We start from the raw sequence: 19,915 nt of genomic DNA on the forward strand, positions 1-19,915 counted from the left end.
TCTTGTTGGATTCATCCATTTGGAATTTGGCATACACTTTGCCTCCACTCACCCACCTTGAACTGCCCACATGTATCCGTCTCTGGAGTCCATACTGAGAGTGTTATTTCATAAAATTATCCCATAGCATGAAAGTGTTCAGCTCTGAGTCATAGGATTGTGGGTTCAAATATCACTCCAAGACATCACAAAACTGAATCTGTTACTCAGCGTGATACTGAGGGAGTGTTGCATTGATGGCATGTAGTGACGTCCATAAGAAAATAAGGAACAGGAGATGTCAGCTACACAGTTCCACAAGCCTGTTTTCTGCTGTTCAATAAAATCATGGTGCATCTTTTGCCAAAGTAAAGTACTATAAAGGCTGTGGGTAGATGAAATATAAACAGAAAATATTGTAAATAATAATGAATTCTGACAATATTCATGATGCTTCAGGTCAAAGACCTTTGATTGGAATTAGAAAATGTTAGATGTACAACAGGTTTTAAGCAGGTGAAGAGGAAGCTAAATAGTTGGGGTTAAGTAATCAAAGAACTATAAATGATAACAGTCAAAGGCAGGAAAGATAAAAAGGAAAGCAAAACAAGGTCATAATAAGACAAGTATAGTCATGGGTTTGGAAACAACTTACCAAGGAGCCTTGATTAATTTCTGCACTGCATCTTGTATATGACACACACTGCTGTCACTGTTGGTGATGAAGTAGGGGAGTATTGAAGGTGGTGGAAGGAGCTCCAGTGTTGTGGGCTGTGTTGTCCCAGATGGTATCAGCGTTCTTGAGCATCGCTGGAGCTTGACTCATTCGGGCAAGTGGGGGGTTTTCCATCACATTCCTGACTTGTATGTTGTAAATACTCAACAGACAACAGGGAAGCAGGAGGTGAGTTACTCACTGCAAAGCTAAGACCATAAGACCATAGGTTATAGGAGCAGAACCAAGTTATATGGCCCATCAAGTCTATCCCAATATTCAATCATCGCTGATATGTTTCACAACCCCAGTCTCCTGCCTGTTTCCCATCATCCTTGATTCTCTTACCAACCAAGAAATTATCTATCTCTGTCTTAAATATACTCAATGACTTAGCCTCCATAGCCTTCTGTGGCAATGGGTTCCACAGATTCACCACCCTCTATTCCTTGCCTCTTACTTGCTCGTGTAGCCATGTATACATGGCTAGTTGGGTCAGTTCCTGATCAATGGAAAGCTCTAATAATGTTAACACTGGGGAATTCAGCAATGTAATGCCATTGAAAATGACGTGGCAATGGTTAGATTCTCTCATGGAATTGTTTGTTGCCAGGAATTTGTGTAGTGTGTAATATTATCAACCTGGCCTGAATATTGTCCTGTTGTGTGTGGATATAGACTGTTTTGGTGTTGAAGGTGACAGGTTTGGTGCTAAACATTGCAATCATCAGTGAACATCCCACGTCTGACCTTATGATGGAGGGAAGGGCATCGTTGGAGCAGCTGAAGATGGTTGTGCTGAGGATGCCACACCTGAGTAACTCCTACAGGGATGTCCTGAGACTGAAATGATTAACTGCCAACAGCTACAGACACCTTACTTTGTGTTAGGTATGACTCCAACCAGCAGGTAGCTTTCACCCTAATTCCCATTGATTCCAGTTTTGTTTGGGCTTTTAGATGTCATGCTCTTTTAAATATTGCCTTGAAACCAAAGGTAGTCATTCTCACCATTTCAGTTCCACTCTTTTGTGCATGTAATGAGGCGAGGAGCTGACCTTCTCTGAACCCAAAATGAGCATTAGACAGCAAGTTATTCCTTTGAAAGTGCCACTTGATAATTCTGTTGACAATCTTTCCCATAACTTCACTAATGATTGAGAATAGACTGACAGGGCAGAAATTTTGTTTGTACTGTTTTGAGTACAGAGGATATATCTGGGTAAATTTCCATCTTGGTGATTAAAACCTGGTATTGTCACTATGTGGGAATAGCCAGGACACAGGTAGTTGTGGAGTACAAGTCTTCAAAACTGTTGCTGAAATATTATTGGGACCCTCAGCCTTTGCAGCAACCAGTGCATTCAACTGTTTCTTGATATCATTTGGAATGAATCTGGTTGAAAATTGGCACCTGTCACACTGGGAATCTCTGGATGAGGCCAAAAAGGATCATCCACTCACCACTTCTGGCTGAAGATGAATGCAAATGTTCAGCCTTTTTTTCTGCACTGAGATGACAGACTCCCCCAAGGATGAGCATGCCATACTTGTAAAGTCATAGTGTCTACTCCCTAGATGATGCACTGCAGAAATACACCAAATCCTTAGACACTTCCTCCCAAGCCCACAAACACTTCCATCTAGAAGGACAAGGGCAACAGGTACATGGCAATACTACTACCTGCAAGTTCCTCTCCAAGCCACTCACTATCATGACTTGCAAATACATTGACATTCCTTTACTGTCACTGGGACAAAATCTTGGACTTGGTTCCCTCAGGTCATTGTGGGTCTCCCTACAGCACAGCACAGCACAGTGCAGGGTCTCCCTACAGCATGAACTGCAGTGGTTCAGGAAGGCAACTCACCACCATTTTCAAGGGCAACAAGCAATTGGCAATAAAGGCTGGCTCAGCCATTGACACCCACATCCCACAAGTGAATACAAAATGTGCTGTGACCATGATTTTAGAATAAGAGATCAAAGTAAATACAACCACTGAGAATGGGTTAAGAGCCATGTGACTATTCTCAGGTGAAGGTTGCTTCACTCGAGTGAAGGGAAGCTAGCTGCATTGCTCAGATGAGGGATGGGGTTGCAGTGCTCATGTTAAGGGCAGAGTGAGATATTTGGGCCAGGAGCAGTACTGGGGTCTGTGACCTCTGTCCTTGCCCTTAACTATGAGTAACAGATTCACAAAAGCTGAGTAGTGATGTTCCACAAGGATCAGTATTGCGATCATTATCATTCAACATTTACACCAATGGTGGACTCAGGGATTGGCAGCACATTCCCAAAATTAGGAAATGACACCAAGTTTGTTAGAAAAGTGGGGATGTCATGACAAAATGCAAAACAATGTTAATAAACTTGCAGAACAATTTTCTACATAGATACGTTCAGGGTCATTTTAATTGATAAGAAAAATAAGCAGACCACGTTCTGCTTATAAAATAAGAACATTTGATTGGAAAATGGCAGAGATCTAGGCTAAAGATATACAAATTATTAACCAGCATCACAAGATCATGAGGCCATAAAAAATGAATCAATTCAAATAAAGAAAGGTAATTTCTATAGAAATTGGAACTTGTCTTAAGCCACTAAAGCTCATTACCACCTCCTTACAGCTAAGTAGGGATGGGCAATGATATTGGAAAGAACTAAAGTATCGTGCACAATATTAGAAGGTGCAATAAAGATTTAAAAGGATGCTCAAGGAGACAATGATGACATTGCACTAGTATCCATAACCCCAAACTAATTTTCTGGCGATATGGTTTTGAATTCCACCATGCCAGATAATACATTCTTAATTTTTAAGAAAGTCTGGAATAAAATGCTGCCCCAATAGCAACCATGTAACCATGGTCTGCAAAATCCATCTCATGCCATTTCGGGAAGGATATCTGTCATTTTTACCTAGTCTAATCTACGTGTGACTCCAGATGCACAGGAATGTGTTTGATTCTTAAGTGTCCTCTGTGCAATTAGGGTTGGGTAATACTGGATGGTCGAGACAACAACACCCACATCTTATGAACTTTTATTTTAAAAATCTATCAGCAAATTCAACAGATTATTTCCTCTAGAAAACTTTAAAACTGAAGGGTGACCTTTCAGAGGTAGTTTGAGTTATGAAAGGCTAGATTTAGACAAGGTGTTTCCACATGTTAAGAGACCAAAACTAGGCTCCAGATGTAGTCATTAATAAATCCAGCATAAATATCTCTACTCAGATATTACTTTGAATGAAATTCAACATAAATATCTCTACTCAAATATTATTTTGAATGGTACTTATAAGTAGTCAAGGTACAAAGATGCATTTCTGGGGAAGCTAGATAAGCAGACAATGAAAAAAGTAACAGAAAATAATGCTGATAAAATGTTGGGGAGAGGTTTGAGGAGATTCATGTAGACTGTAAACAGTGACAAAGATTATGGGTTAGTGGTGCTGGAAGAGCACAGCAGTTCTGGCAGCATCCAAAGAGCAGCAAAATCGACGTTTTGGGCAAAAGCCCTTCATCAGGAATAAAGGCAGAGAGCCTGAAGTGTGGAGAAATAAGCTAGAGGAGGGTGGGGGTGGGGAGAAAGTAGCATAGAGTACAATGGGTGAGTGGAGGATGAAGGTGATAGGTCATGGAGGAGAGGGTGGAGTGGATAGGTGGAAAAGAAGATAGGTAGGTAGGACAAGTCCGGACAAGTCATGGGGACAGTGCTGAGCTGGAAGTTTGGAACTAGGGTGAGGTGGGGGAAGGGGAAATGAGGAAACTGTTGAAGTCCACATTGATGCCCTGGGGTTGAAGTGTTCCGAGAAGATGAGGCGTTCTTCCTCCAGGCGTCTGGTGGTGAGGGAGTGGCGGTGAAGGAGCCCAGGACCTCCATGTCCTCGGCAGAGTGGGAGGGGGAGTTGAAATGTTGGGCCATGGGGTGGTGTGGTTGATTGGTGCGAGTGTCACAGAGATGTACCCTAAAGCACTCTGTAGGAGGTGCCCAGTCTCCCCAATGTAGAGGAGACCGCATCGGGAGCAATGGATACAATAAATGATATTGGTGGATATGCAGTAAAACTTTGACGGATGTGGAAGGCTCCTTTAGGGCCTGGGATGGAGGTGAGTAAGGAGGTGAGGGCACAGGTTTTACAGTTCCTGAGGTGGCAAAGGAAATTGCAAGGATGGGAGGGTGGGCTGTAGGGGGGCGTGGACCTGACCAGGTAGTCACGGAGGGAACGGTCTTTGCGGAAGGCGGAAAGGGTGGGCAGGGAAATATATCCCTGGTGGTGGGGTCTTTTTGGAGGTGGCTGAAATCTCGGCGGATGATTTAGTTTATGCGAAGGTTTGTAGGGTGGAAGGTGAGCACCAGGGCGTTCTGTCCTTATTACGGTTGGAAGGGTGGGGTCTGAAGGCGGAGGTGCGGTATGTGGACAATTTGCGTTGGAGGGCATCTTTAACCACGTGGAAAGGGAAATTGCGGTCTCTAAAGAAGGAGGCCAGCTGGTGTGTTCTATGGTGGAACTGGTCCTCCTGGGAGCAGATATGGCGGAGGCGAAGGAATTGGGAATACAGGATGGCATTTTTGCCAGAGGTAGGGTGGGAAGAGGTGTAATCCAGGTAGCTGTGGGAGTCGGTGGGTTTGTAAAAAATGTCAGTGTCAAGTTGGTCGTCATTAATGGAGATGGAGAGGTCCAGGAAGGGGAGGGAGGTGTCAGAGATGGTCCAGGTAAATTTAAGGTCAGAGTGGAATGTGTTGGTGAAGTTGATGAATTGCTCAACCACCTCGCAGGAGCACGAGGTGGTGCCAATGCAGTCATCAATGTAGCAGAGGAAGAGGTGGGGAGTGGTGTGGTGCTGGTGTAATTACGGAAGATCAACTGTTCTACGTAGCCAACAAAGAGACAGGCATAGCTGGGGCCCATACGCGTATCCATGGCTACCTCTTTGGTCTGGAGGAAGTGGGAGGATTCAAAGGAGAAATTGTTAAGGGTGAGGACCAGTGCGGCCAAACGAATGAGAGTGTCGGTGAACGGGTACTGTTGGGGATGTCTGGAGAGGAAAAAACGGATGGCTTGGAGGCCCTGATCATGGCGGATGGAGGTGTAGAGGGATTGGATATCCCTGGTGAAGATGAGGCGTTGGGAGCTGGGGAAAGATTAGTTAGGCTGAATGGCTTGTTTCTTTGCTGTACAATTTAAGTAATTCAATGGAATCCATACCTTGTCTTTTCTAAATTGGATACCAATCAAGGTCACTTATCTCCTAGAAACTATACATGTGATAATAAAAAGATTTATTTACAGTAATCATTTGTAGTTCATACATTTTATATTTCAGTTAGTTGAGAAATGTTCTCACAATGTTCACATTAATATTTTTGCAGGAAATGAAGATGGACCATTTACATACTTCAATGAGGAAGTGCATAATGGTACTGAACGCAAAGACCGCACTATTGTACTAATGGGGGGCTCAGCCCAGAAGATCTCAGTAAGATTGAAGCCTGTTGTAATGCACAAGGCCACACAGACTGATATAACTGGCTCAGACACAGATACCACAGGAAATCAAGCAACCTCTCTGGGAAGAATGAAGACATCAGACACATCCCTGTTATCCCCAAACATACTTCCATTGTGTCCAAGTCCTCTTCCAACTCGTAGAAGACCCTGTGTGAAATGGGAAAATATGGCATCATTTCACAAACCTAAAAATGACGACTTTAGCAAGGAGCATCGATTATATCAACTAGAAAAGGTACAAATCCAGTTTCATTTTAGAGCATTAATCATAGGGGACAATACAATAGGCTCTTAAAAGACAAAGTAAAATCTGGATGATGTTTTGCTTTACGTGGCATATTGTTTTTAAAGTTATATTGTTAAATATAAACCTCAATATTTACATCCAAGACACTATTTTTAAAAAAACCAAAATCAGAAGACCAGCAAATCATTGCATGGATTTCAGTGACCTGGAGAGAATAATAAATCCTGGAGCAGCTCTAAGGGCTGGCAAACATGGGAGCCAATCCATTGGGAAATATTTAGTAGGAGCTGGGAACAACATTTTACTTTATTCTTTCATTGAATGTGGGTGTTAAAGGCAAGGCCAGCATTTGTCGTCTTGTTCTTAATTGACCTTGATGTGAGAGACTAGCTTGGCCATTTCAGAAGGCAGTTAAGAGTCAACCACATTACTGTGGGACTGCAGTCACATGTAGAACAGACTAAGAAGGATTTGCAGTTTTCCTTCCCTAATGGGCAATAGTGAAACAAGTGGGCTTTTCACAGAATTGGTGATATATTCGTGAGACTTTATGGTTGAGACTACCTTTCAATTCCATATTTAAGACTTGAACTGAAATTCCACAACTACCATGGTCATTACTAGTTCAATGATATTGTCATTTCAACACCATCTTCCCTGAAGAAATATTCCTTCTCATCCTTAGGGTTTTTCTTCCTTTTACAGTCCAGTTTTTTTTTTGCATTTAAGTACTTTGTTTCTCATTAATAAAGTAGCTTCACAATGTAAAGTGCCCAGTTATAATTTCACATCAAAGAAGATTTATTAATGCACTCCATTCACATAGTTGTAGGGCTTTGTACAGACCAACATCTTACAAATTTAATGTGAAATGATTGGTAGATGTTCAGAATATGTGGTATTTTCAATTGGGGGTTTGCTGGCTATGGAGCAGAAGCTGACCAATGTTTCCTCTTCCATGGTAAAATGATTCTGGGAACAGTTCCAGCCCTCCTGATGTTGCCCCAGCTCCTGAGTATAGTATAATGGGAATGAATATGTTAATGACGAAGTTGTACATACATGAAGTTGTAATACTGACATCAAGAGGCAAGTATAATTCAGATTTTGAGAAGAGATGATCAGAAGAACTGCACTGGAGAGCTAGAGTCAGTATTTTCAATATTAAAATGTAATTGAACTCCTGAAGGTCAGACAACAGTCACTTTTAGATCTTGTAAATAGAGAACTGCAGCAAACCCAGTAGGGACAGTCTAGCTAAATACAGCAGTCTCAAGAGTGAATTTCAGATTTCCAGTTCCCAGGTTCCTAGGGAGGCAAAGATGTAGCAGTGTAGTTATAGAGTCAGTGTCATACAGCACGGATACAGTACCTTCAGTCCAACTCATCCATGCTGATCAGATAATCCAATCTGACCTAGTCCCATTTGTCAATATTTAACCCATATCTCTCAAAGCTCTTCCTATTTATATACCCACCCAGATGACTTTTAAGTGTTATAATTGTATCCGGCTCCACCACTTCTTCTGGCAGCTCATTGCAAAAACAATGGAATCAAATGAAAAAAAGATATTTCAGTCATTGATTAGGAGTGCTGGTCCTGAACAAGGGAGTATTGAGTGGGAGTAAAAAGTGAGGTCTGCAGATGCTGGAGATCAGAGCTGAAAATGTGTTGCTGGTTAAAGCGCAGCAGGTCAGGCAGCATCCAAGGAACAGGAAATTCGACGTTTCGGGCATAAGCAACACATTTTCAGTATTGAGTGGCAGCCAGTATTGAATCTGAGCCTGAGCTCAGAGTTCAGTGCACATTGGACTTGAATTACAAGTGATGGGCTTGAGCTTGGAGTGCTGGGCCTACACTAGGAGTGTGGGCCCTGTGCCAGGTGGATTGGTATTGAGCTTGGAGTACCAGGCCTAAGCTAGGTGTATTGAGCCTGATGTAGGATTATTGGTACTGAGCTAGGAGTATTGGGCCTGAACTAGGTGTATTGGTACTGAACTAAGACTGCTGGGCTACAGCTAGAAATATTGGGCCTGAGATGAAACCAGTGGATCTGAGCCATAAGTGCTGGGCTAGAGTTATATGTATTGAGACTGAGCTCAAAGTATTAGGTATAAACTTGGTGTGCTAGGCCTGAGCTGGCATATTGGGCTTCAGCAGGGAATATTTGGACTGAGCTGGGAATATTAGCATTGAACTAGGACCTGCACTGGGAATGCTGGGCTTGAGGTAGGACCAATTGGTCTGCACTAGGAGTGTATTGAAATATTACAGGAAATGCTGGAAATACGACAAGTCTGGCATCAAAAAAGAGAGAGAAATAAAGTTAATAGTACAGGTTAGTGACCCATCAACAAAATGTCAAAGCATTCCACTCCCAATTATTATCGTGATTTCACTTTAACACAAGGCATCTAATCAAACAATTGAAACATCAGTGGATGAGTAATCCAGACGCACAAGTGATGTTCTGGGGATTTGTGTATAAACCTCACAACACACGAATGTTGGCACTTGAATTCAAAAAGTCTGAAATTAAAAATCTCATGATAGCCGTGAAATCATTGTCAGTAAAACTCATTGTGTTCACAAACTGCCTTTTAGGGAAGAAAATCTGTTGTCATTACCTTGCTTGTGAATGACTCCAAACCCAACAGCCATGTGGTTGACTCTCAACTGTCTTATGAAATGGCCTAGCAAGCCACTCAGTTGTATCAAACTGCTCCAGAGTCTCAAAGAATTGGACTGCCGGGCATCAATCTTGGAACTAGAAATGGCAAAGCAGCAGAATAAGGCCTCCTCTACCATTCAATCAAGATAGATGTTTCTCAACTCCATTCTCCTGCCTTTGCCCCATAACCCTTGATCCTTTCCAACCAAAAAGTTACCTATCTCTGTCTCAAATCTGCTCAATGACTTGGCCTCCACAGCCTTCTGTGCCAAAGAGTTTCACAGATTCAGCACCCTCTGGCTGAAGAAAGTCCCCCTCATCTTAGTTCTAAAGGGTCATCTGTGCAATCTGCCCTTGGGTCCTAGTCTATCCTATTATTGGAAACATCTTCTTCCAGGTCCATTCTATCCAAACCTCTCAATATTATGTAAGTTTAAATCAGATCCCCTCTCATCCTTTTAAACTCCATTGAGTACAGACCAAAGTCCTCAACTGTTCCTTATATGACAAGCCCTTCATCCCCAGAATAATTCTTGCAAACTTTTTGTGGACCTGCTCCAACACAAGCACATCCTTTCCTAAATACGGGACTCAAAACTGCTCACAATACTCGAACACGGTCTGACCAGAGCCTTATACAGCCTCAACAATACAATCCTGAACTTGTATTCTAACCCACTTGAAATAAATGCATCAACCTAACCACCAATTGAACCTGCACAGTAAACTTAAGAGAATCCTGAACTAGGACTCTGAAGTCACAGATTTCTTAAGCCTTTCCCTGTTTAGAAAACAGTCTATGTTTCTATTCTTGCAACCAAAGTATATAACCTCATACTTTCCCACATTGTATTCCATCTGCCACCTCTTTATCCACTCTTCTCAGCTGTTCAAGTTCTTTCAAGCTCTTTCCTCTTTCTTACCAATCTCTGCCCCTTCAAATATCTATGTGTTATCTGCAAATGTGGCAACAATGCCCTCAGTTCCTTTGTCCAGGTCATTAATGTATGATGTGAATTGCTGTGGTCCCAACGTGGACTGCTGCAGAACTCCACCAGTAAAATGGATTGTCTCACAGACACTTCTCCAGTAGGAACATCAAGAGAAAACCCTGAGACAGAGTAGCAGGGAAAGATGTACTGCAGCTTTCAAACCCAGTTTCAAGACCCCAGCAACTGCCACTGAAAAGCTAAAACTAAAAATCCGGGTTCTGTGGGAACTTTACTCCACCTGCTCAGGCTGCTTCTATTGTTCTGAATTTAGAAAAAAAATCCCAAGGCCCCATAAGCTATTTATTTTATGGGATTTGAAACAGATTGCTCAGCACCTTTGTCTCAACTTTTATTCTTAAAAAAAAACCCAAGCCATAGTATCATCACAAAAGCTTAAACAAAAGAATGAACAATTTGTTAATAATACGGTAGCTTTAACAAAACAACGTTTTGTGTGTGGATGAACTAAAATGAAGTGGTAGTTACAGGTACAGTTCCAAAATTTTAAAGACCTTTGGATAGGTACATGAATAGGAAAGGCCTAGAGGGATATGGGCCAAATACAGGCAAGTGGGACTAGTTTAGTTTGGAAAACTTGGTCAGCATGGACGAGTTGAACCGAAGGATCTGTTTCCATGCTGTATGACTCTATGACTCTCGTCACTTGCTGCCATCCTGAAAAAGACTCTTTTTCTTCACTGTCTGCTTTCTGCCAATCAAACAATTCTCTATCAATGTCAGTACCTTGTCCCTAAAACTATGGGCTCTTATTTAGCATCATTCTGTGCGGCACTACATCAAAGGTCTTCTGGAAATCAAAATAGACCATATCCACCGGCTCTCCTTTGTCTAAATTATCAAAGAATTCTAACAGATTTGTCAGGTATGATCTCGCCTTGACAAAGCCATGCTGACTCAACCTTATTTTACCATGCATTTCCAAGGACTTTGCAATCTCATCCTTAATAATGGACTTTCACCTAGTCTAAAATATTACATCAGACTGAGGGCAGGCTAACCAGCCCATAGTTTCCTATCTTCTACCTTCATCACTTCTTAAATGGGTGTGTTACATTAGCCATTTTCCAATTCTCTGGGACCTTCCCTGACTGCAGTAATTCCTGAAAGGTCACCCCCTACAACCTCCTCAGCTATATCCTTCAGAGCTCTGGTGTAGTCCAACTGGTCTGGGTGATTTATCCACCTTCAGACCTCAGTTCTGTTCCGCTAGGGCCATTCAGCTTTTGACCTCAAGACAGCGTTGGTTCAAACATGGATAAGATAGGTGAATTCCAGAGGAGAGGTGAGTGTGACTGCCCTTGATATCAAGGCTACACATGACCAAATGCAGTATCAAGGAACCCTAGCAAATTTGGAGTCAATGAGTATCAGGGGAAAAGTCTCCCTTGGTTCGAGTTATGCTTGGTACCAAGGAAGGTGGTTGTAATTGTTGGTGGTCAATAACCTCAACTCCAGGACATCTCTTAGTTGTTCCTGAGGGCAATGACCTAGGTCCAAGCAGCTTCAGCTGCTTCAGCAATAACTTTACTTCCATAATAAGGTCAGAAGTGGGGATGTTCGCTAATGACAGGACAATGTTCAGCACCATTCAGGACTCCTCAGTACTGAAGCAGTAGCAAAACCTACACAATATTCAGGACTGGCCAATAAATAGTAGGTAGCAAGTAACATTTATACCTCAAGTTCCAGGCAATGATCACCCCCAACAAGACAGAATCTAACCATCTCCTACTGACCTTCAATGGCAATACTATTGCAGAATTTGTCACTAATAACATTCTGGGGATTACCATCAACCAGAAGCTGAACTGACTAACTATATAACACTGTGGCTACAAACACAGGTCAGAGGCTCAGAATCCTTCAGTAAGTAACTGACCTCCTGCCTCCCTAAAACCTATTCATCATTTACAAGGCATAAATCAGGGGGATAATTCGAATAAACAAGGTAAAAACAAGGACTGCAGATGCTGGAAACCAGAGTCTAGATTAGAGTGGTGCTGGAAAAGCACAGCAGGTCAGGCAGCATCTGAGGAGCAGGAAAATTGATGTTTTGGGCAAAAGCTCTTCATTGGAAATAGAGGCAGAGTGGAGAGATAAATGAGAGGGGGGTGGGGGTGGGGAGAAACTAGCATAGAGTACAATAGGTGAATGGGGGGTGGGGATGGAGGTGATAAGTCAGAGAGGAGGGTGGAGTGGATAGGTGGAAAGGAAGATAGGCAGGTAGGACAGGTCATGGGGACGGTGCTGAGCTTGAAGGCTGGAGCTGGGGTGAGGTGGGGGAAGAGGAAATGAGGAAACTGTTGAAGTCCACATTGATGCCCTGGCGTTGAAGTGTTCCGAGGCAAAAGATGAGGCGTTCTTCCTCCAGGCGTCTGGTGGTGAGGGAGTGGCGGTGAAGGAGGCCCAGGACCTCCATGTCCTCGGCAGAGTGGGAGGGGGAGTTGAACTATTGGGCCACAGGGCGGTGGGGTTGATTGGTTCGGGTGTCCCGGAGGTGTTCCCTAAAGCGCTCTGCTAGGAGGCGTCCAGTCTCCCCAATGTAGAGGAGACCGCATCGGAAGCAACGGATACAATAAATTATATTAGTGGATGTGCAAGTGAAACTTTGATGGATGTGGAAGGCTCCTTTTGGACCTTGGATGGAGGTGAGGGAGGAGGTGTGGGCACAGGTTTTGCAATTTCTGCGGTGGCAGGGGAGGGTGCCAGAAAGGAAGGGTGGGTTGTTGGGGAGCGTGGACCTGACCAGGTAGTCACAGAGGGAACGGTCTTTGCGGAAAGCGGAAATGGGTTGGGAAGGAAATATATTCCTGGTGGTGGGGTCCATTTGGAGGGCGCGTAAATGTCATTGGATGATGTGGTTGATGTGAAGGTTGGTAGGGTGGAAGATGAGCACCAGGGAGGTTTCTGTCCTTGTTACGGTTGGAGGGGTGGGTTTGAGGGCAGAAGGGCGGGATGTGGATGAGATGTGTTGGAGGGCATCTTTAACCACGTTGGAAGGGAAATTGCGGTCACTGAAGAAGGAGGCCATCTGGTCTGTTCTGTGGTGGAACTGGTCCTCCTGGGAGCAGATACGGCGGAGGCAGAGGAATTGGGAATACGGAATGGCATTTTTGCAGGAGGTAAGGTAGGAAGAGGTATAATCAAGGTAGCCGTGGGAGTCGGTGGGTTTGTAAAAAATGTCAGTGGCAAGTCGGTCGTCATTAATGGAGATCGAGGGGTCCAGGAAGGGCAGGGAGGCGTCAGAGATGGTCCAGGTGAATTTAAGGTCGGGGTGGAATGTGTTGGTGAAGTTGATGAATTGCTCAACTCCATTAGAGACTGCAATTTCCCTTCCCACGTGGTTAAAGATGCCTCCAACGCATTTCATTCACATCCTGCCCCTCCACCCTCAAATCCCACTCCTCCAACCATAACAAGGACAGAAGCCCCCCCGTGCTCACCTTCCACCCCACCAACCTTCACACCAACCACATCATCTGATGACATTTCTGCCCCCTCCAAACAGACCCAACCACCAGCGATATATTTCCCTCCCCACCCCCTTCCGCAATGACCGTTCCCTCCGTGACTACCTGGTTAGGTCCACAACCCCCAACAACCCACCCTCCTGTCCTGGCACCCTCCCCTGCCACCGCAGGAATTGCAAAACCTGCATCCACACTTACTCCCTCACCTCTATCCAAGGCCCTAAAGGAGCCTTCCACATCCATCAAAGTTTTACCTGCACATCCATCAATATCGTTTATTGTATCCGTTGCTCCCGATGTGGTTTCCTCTACATTGGGAAGACTGGATGCTTCCTAGCAGAGCACTTTAGGGAACATCTCCAGGACACTGGAACCAATCAACCCCACCGCCCTGTGGCCCAACATTTCAACTCCCCCTCCCACTCTGCCGAGGACATGCAGGTCCTGGGCTTCCTCCACCGCCGATCCCTCACCACCCGACGCCTGGAGGAAGAACGCCTCATTTTCCACTTCGGAACCCTTCAACCCTGTGACATCAATGTGGATTTCACCAGTTTCCTCATTTCCCCTTCCCCCACCACACCTCACCTCCAGCCTTCCAGCTCAGCACCGCCTTCATGACCTGTCCTACCTGCCTATCTTCCTAGCCACCTATCCACTCCACCCTCCTCTCTGACCTATCACCTTCATCCCCACCCCCATTCACCCATTGTACTCTTTGCTACCTTCCCCCACCCTCCTCCCTGACCTATCACCTCCATCTCCACCCCCATTTACCTAATGTACTCTATGCTACTTTCTCCCCACCCTCCACTCATTTATCTCTCCACTCTGTAGGCACTCTGCCTCTATTCCTGATGAAGGGCTTTTGCCCGAAACATCAATTTTCCTGCTCCTCAGATGCTGTCTGACCTGCTGTGCTTTTCCAGCACCACTCTAATTCGAATAAACCACCAGTTGCCTGGATGAGTGCACTTCCAACAACACTCAAGAAGCTTGACAGATCCTGAACAAAATAACCTACTTGCTTGGCATCACAACCACAAATATTCACTCCTTCCACCAATGATGCTCATTAGCAGCAATGTGTACCCTCCACAAAAGTCTATGCAGAAATTCACAAAGGCTTCTTTGACTACACTTTCCAAACCCATGACTACTTCCATCCAGAAGGACTACAGCAGTAGATACATGGGAACACCATCATCTACCAACTCTCCCCAAGCCTCTTGTCATCCTGACTTGGAAATATAGCGCCATTCATTCAGTATTGTTGGGTTAAAATTCCAGAACTCCTTCCCTAACAGAATTAAAGGCATACCTACACCAAATGCATTGCAGTGGTCAAGAAGATAGCTTAACACTCTAAAGGGAATTAGCGATAGCAATAAATTCTGGCTCAGTTAACAATGACAACATCCAATGAATTAATCTTAAGAATAACCAATTTCAAGACAGTTCAGGATACAATCAGAGACCTTCCAAGTCCATTCTGACTGAGACAGTGTACTCACCAACACATCAGAGTGAGCCGTAGTAATTTTCTATTTAATAATAAACTCTTCAGCCATGAAGCACTTAAATAACATTTTGTGGATTTGAAGAGACATTTGGTTGGATCATCATTGATCTATATTGGAACCCTATTTATTTGTTTTATTCTACATTCATTGTATCTTAGTATTACTAAAGAAGAAAATTTAAATTTGCATTTATATTTTCATTGTGTGAGATCCAGCCTTCCACAAAGCTTTTTGTGGATAAGTGATTGCTGATTTCAACCATAACTGGACTTTTGATTTGAAGATTATGTTCTACTGTGCTGAGATATCATGGCCAGAGGAATCAGTTACTCCATATCTAGCCTTATAACTTCCCTGATTATTCTGAGTATCTCCATTAAATCATCCTTCAAGCATTTAAACTCAAGGGAATAAAAGCCAAGTTGATGTAGTTTGTTTTCTTAATTTAGCTTTTTAAATGTGATGATTGTATGAAGATTTCACAAGGATGGAGAGGTCGGCTGAAATTTGGTTCACATTTGACTGGCCATTAAAATAAATTTATACAAGAATATAAACTTAGTTACAATGTTATTATACAAATTCTCATCTTTTCAAATATAATCTTATACTTAATATTATATCAGCACATATGAGATTGCTTTCTACAAGGTTAAGTTTGGAGTGTTACAATAAGCATGTCACAATGGATTTTTGTGGGCAGTATTTCTACATGATCTGTTGAATCCAACAAATTAAACATCTGAAAATTTATAATTGTAGCTTCTCTGTTCTTTTGCTGATTTAGGAAAGAACTCTACTTCAAGAAGAGAAAGAAAAGTTACACATTGAAAATACAAGCCTGCAAACAAAGTTATTAGAGGCACAACAAGAAATTAAGGCCCTTACAGAACAACTAGATTTATTCCGAAAGCATATGATTATGGAACCAAGAATCTCTTCACTGACACAAGAATAAAATGTAATATATGTAATTCATAACAAGTATTTCTGTACAGTACTGGGATCTCAAGAAAATGTTGAAAATGTGAGAATGTTTGTGAAAATTGGTGGATCTTTTCCACATTATTTAATTGTGTTTTCTCGTCAATAACAACCTGTACCTAGTTTTTAAACAGTGATATAGAAGCAAGCATTAGTACAAACACTAGTCACTTTCAATAATAAATTCCTTCAAATGCATGAAGAATCAAGTGCACCCCTTGAGCAGCAGATTAAGATTGGACATTGATTAAATAAAGTAACAATTTTGTAGAGTTACACATGGGGTTAGCCTTAAATTCTGCATTAGTATAGAACAGTCAAAAAGATGCACAATCCATGATTGACTTTTACATGGAAAAGGTGAATTAATGGTAGGTCTCCAATGTCACGACTTTATACTACTGTAACAACAATGTTACTTCTGATTTGTTTTAAACATAAATGTGACTTGGCGGAGATGGCCATTTCAAATGTGTGTGTGTGTATTTTAAATAAATACAATGACCTGCACTCACATTTTTGATAGCATAAAGTTTATATAGAACATATATTCATTATTCTAAAATAAAAGTTCTCAGAAGGAATCTTTTTAAAAATAAGTTGTATTATTAGAATTCACTGTATATTTTTGAACATTTCCCTAATAGGTGAGAGGAAGATGTTACCGATACTATCATTTTGTTCCTCACATTGAGTGCCAATTTTAATGTAAGGCTCAGACTCTGTTGTACAAGGTTCTGTTGAAGTAGTTACATTACTTACTGCAAGGATCTGATCACAGTCACCAAAATACCTTTAGCCAAGGAAGATTTTGGAGAACTATTTTCACACTATGCTCATCTACAGAACAATGACAACAGCATTTCAAAATAGTTTATTCTGTGAGAGGTATTAGCAACATCAGGAAAGGCACTCTGTAAATACAAGGACATTGTTTCCTTTTACCCAGAAAGCTCCTTGAAAATAAAAGGATGCTATACCTTTAAAAGTGTTAAGCGTCTTAAATAAAGAATCATCACAATGATTTTACTGAAAGCTTTTGTTACAAGGCAAATCATCAATCTATACCAATGAATTGCACTTTCCACTTAAACCTAATAAAACATACAGACCTAATCAAGTCATCAAAGATAAATCACAATGAATTGAGAGTCACCTCAGAATCACTCAGAAGCTTCTATCTTTAGCCCTAGAAATGTCAGAGCTATTATGAGGGAAGCTCAGCTAAAGGTATACAATAACTTCAGTTTTTTTATGGGCATTTAAAGCCACTTCAGGCACACATATAAAGCATGCATATTCAGAGGTAAGGTTGTGACCTTTAATTCAGCACTTTTTAAAAAAAAGAAATTCAGATTTCTAGCATCTGCAGTATTTTGTTTTTGTATTGTTGTAGCCATATTCAGTTCAGAACTGAGTGAACGATCAAATTTGAGTTGTTAAATCCAAAAGTGTACAGTAGCACATACATGTGGCATATTCAGTCGTAAATCAAATATTTCATGCACAGATGCCTATAAATGAAGACTCTGTATTTTGAACTAGAATTTCCATATTGTGTTTGATTATGCTGCATTGTTACAAAATCACAGTGTGAAATTGCTGCATGTTATACCTCTCTCTGGTAATTAGCCCCAATCCAATCTCATTCATACAAGCTATAAGCTTTAAACAGGTATATTGCATCTTAGTCTAAAAATACTCATGAATGTTTGTAATGCCAATGTAAACATTATTAAAAGCACTCTGTAGTATAGTCCCAAATCTGATGGACACATCAATAAAGAAATTGTCCTTAGCTTTGAGAATTAAATGGGCATATAATTCAGTGTAAACTGCTGAGAGGTTTGATTTGAAAGAGAGCAAATGTCACTTTTATCTGCTGGCATCAACTCAGGTAAGGGCACAGGGTGTTAAGATAAAATCAAGAGACATGTAAATAGCTGAAATATATTACTTTGTTTCTGTTTTCTAAGTATGAACTATACAGCAGCCACATTTCTTTCCACTATCTGAATAAACCAATACTTCACTCTGTGTGCATTACAAATTATATTAGCTTATGTTATTCAGTCTGCCTTGCAGTAAATTAAATTGACATTTGGAGAGTGTAAGTCACTTGTATATTCAGGCTTAACTTAAAATGTATATTTAAGATTGTCAGATCAGGTATTGTAAATGTTAGTAGAAATTTTACTCAAATCTTTATGTAAAATGAAAAGCAGTAAGATGCCATTCACATTGAATTCACATTGAATCACCCCTTAAAGACCCAAGGAGCTTTAAGGCTCTGTTAAGTGACTTCTTTTGATATAAAATAAGCAAGTAGTTGTGCTTTCTAGTGCATGTATATATGTATAATTGTACAATACATTTTTGTTTCTGTAACTTGACTCGTTTGTGATGGTTAAGTAATCTGTAGCATGATGTAATAATCAAGATTGATTCTTTTGTTTAATGTAGCAAACATTAAATAATACATTTCAAAAAATATACTCTACTCCAGTCTGATATTCTTTCAGTGTAAACCTGTGGCAAAATGGACTGCAATTCTTTTCTGGCAGTCACCTACAAGGTATGATTACCCGTCAAAGTATCTGGATAATAGCTGTAGTCTTCCACAGACCCCACCCAATTTGAAATGGTTAAGCACAGTTCTGGTTGGATACAATTAACTAATTGAGGTCAAACGTTGGCTAGTTTGGATGAACTAAAGTGTTATAACCTAAAATGGAAGGGTAGAATATTTACAATCTCACAGACCATTAAGGTGAATATTTGAAAAGTTTTTTGACATCAAAGCAATTTGTGCATGCAAGCTCAAGCTTGCCCTGGTGATTTGTCACCAATTCTCGGAATACTTGCAGGGAAGTAACCAAACTGTTTTGTAACCAACCTGTTCAGAGATGTTATCATGCATCACTTGGCCAAGTGGGATTTGAACACAGTTCTTCTGGTTCAGATTACTACTACAACACTACAAGGAGGGAATGTTTACAATGCCATCTGAACAGGTGGCATTGCAAGTCGTGTATGTTAATTGTAAAAGTGGCAGTAAGCACAGCTGATGTTTGGATTATTGAGTTGTGGTTTTTGATTTGAATTATTATTGTCACACATGCAGTGAATTTTGTATAGATACATTGAAAAGTATCGTATGCTGAGACAAATCATACCTTACATGTGCATCAGGGTAATAGAATAGATTGCAAAACATGATATTACAGCTACTGAGAAAATGCAGAGAAAGATCAATATATGAGAGATCCATTCATATGTCTGATAACAGTGGGGAAGTTCAAATCTGTTCAAACATGTTTTCAAACCTTTAAACGGTTCTGAGGAAGGATCACTGGACCTGAAATGTTAACTCTTGATTTCTCTCCACAGATGCTGCTAGACTTGCTGCACTTTGTTTCTGATTTCCAGCCTCTTTCAACTTTTGTTCAATTGGATTGATCCAGACTTCCTGTGAATATATGTAGTGATTCACAGTGCATTTGCCAGGGTAAAACCATAAAAAAACTTCCTAAATCTGGTAGTAACACATAAAAACATCATATTCTCTTTTGTTTTTCGATATACAGACACCTGATCCCAGCAGTTATGGATTGACAGAAATATATCGTATTCCACCCCCCACCCCAGACTGCAGGTTAATATAATAAGTCTGCTGATATAGTGATTTGTAGCCATCTATACCAGTAAGAAAAATATCCCAAAGCCTGTCATAAATATATATTCTCTAAATGGAGGTTGTATAGTCAAGTTGAATATTGGGAAATCAAAA

At 41.4% G+C, this 19,915-nt stretch overlaps 1 protein-coding gene across 2 annotated transcripts in view; it reads left to right on the forward strand.

Moving 5' to 3' along the window:
• Positions 1-18,606, forward strand: part of LOC132818152 (RAS guanyl-releasing protein 1-like) — a 116,151-nt gene extending 97,545 nt beyond the window's left edge. The window contains exons 16-17 of one of the 2 annotated variants that reach the window (XM_060828918.1): positions 6,078-6,451; positions 15,929-18,606. In XM_060828918.1, the coding sequence (XP_060684901.1) occupies positions 6,078-6,451; positions 15,929-16,099 (545 nt within the window). In that variant the 3' untranslated portion in view covers positions 16,100-18,606. Of the gene's footprint in view, positions 1-1,372; positions 1,446-6,077; positions 6,452-15,928 lie in introns of those variants that run through there. The other variant, XM_060828919.1, reaches the window with a different exon arrangement.
• Positions 18,607-19,915: the final 1,309 nt, after the last annotated feature.

This window comes from Hemiscyllium ocellatum, chromosome 8, assembly GCF_020745735.1.
Source record: "Hemiscyllium ocellatum isolate sHemOce1 chromosome 8, sHemOce1.pat.X.cur, whole genome shotgun sequence".
Lineage (NCBI taxonomy): Eukaryota > Metazoa > Chordata > Chondrichthyes > Orectolobiformes > Hemiscylliidae > Hemiscyllium > Hemiscyllium ocellatum.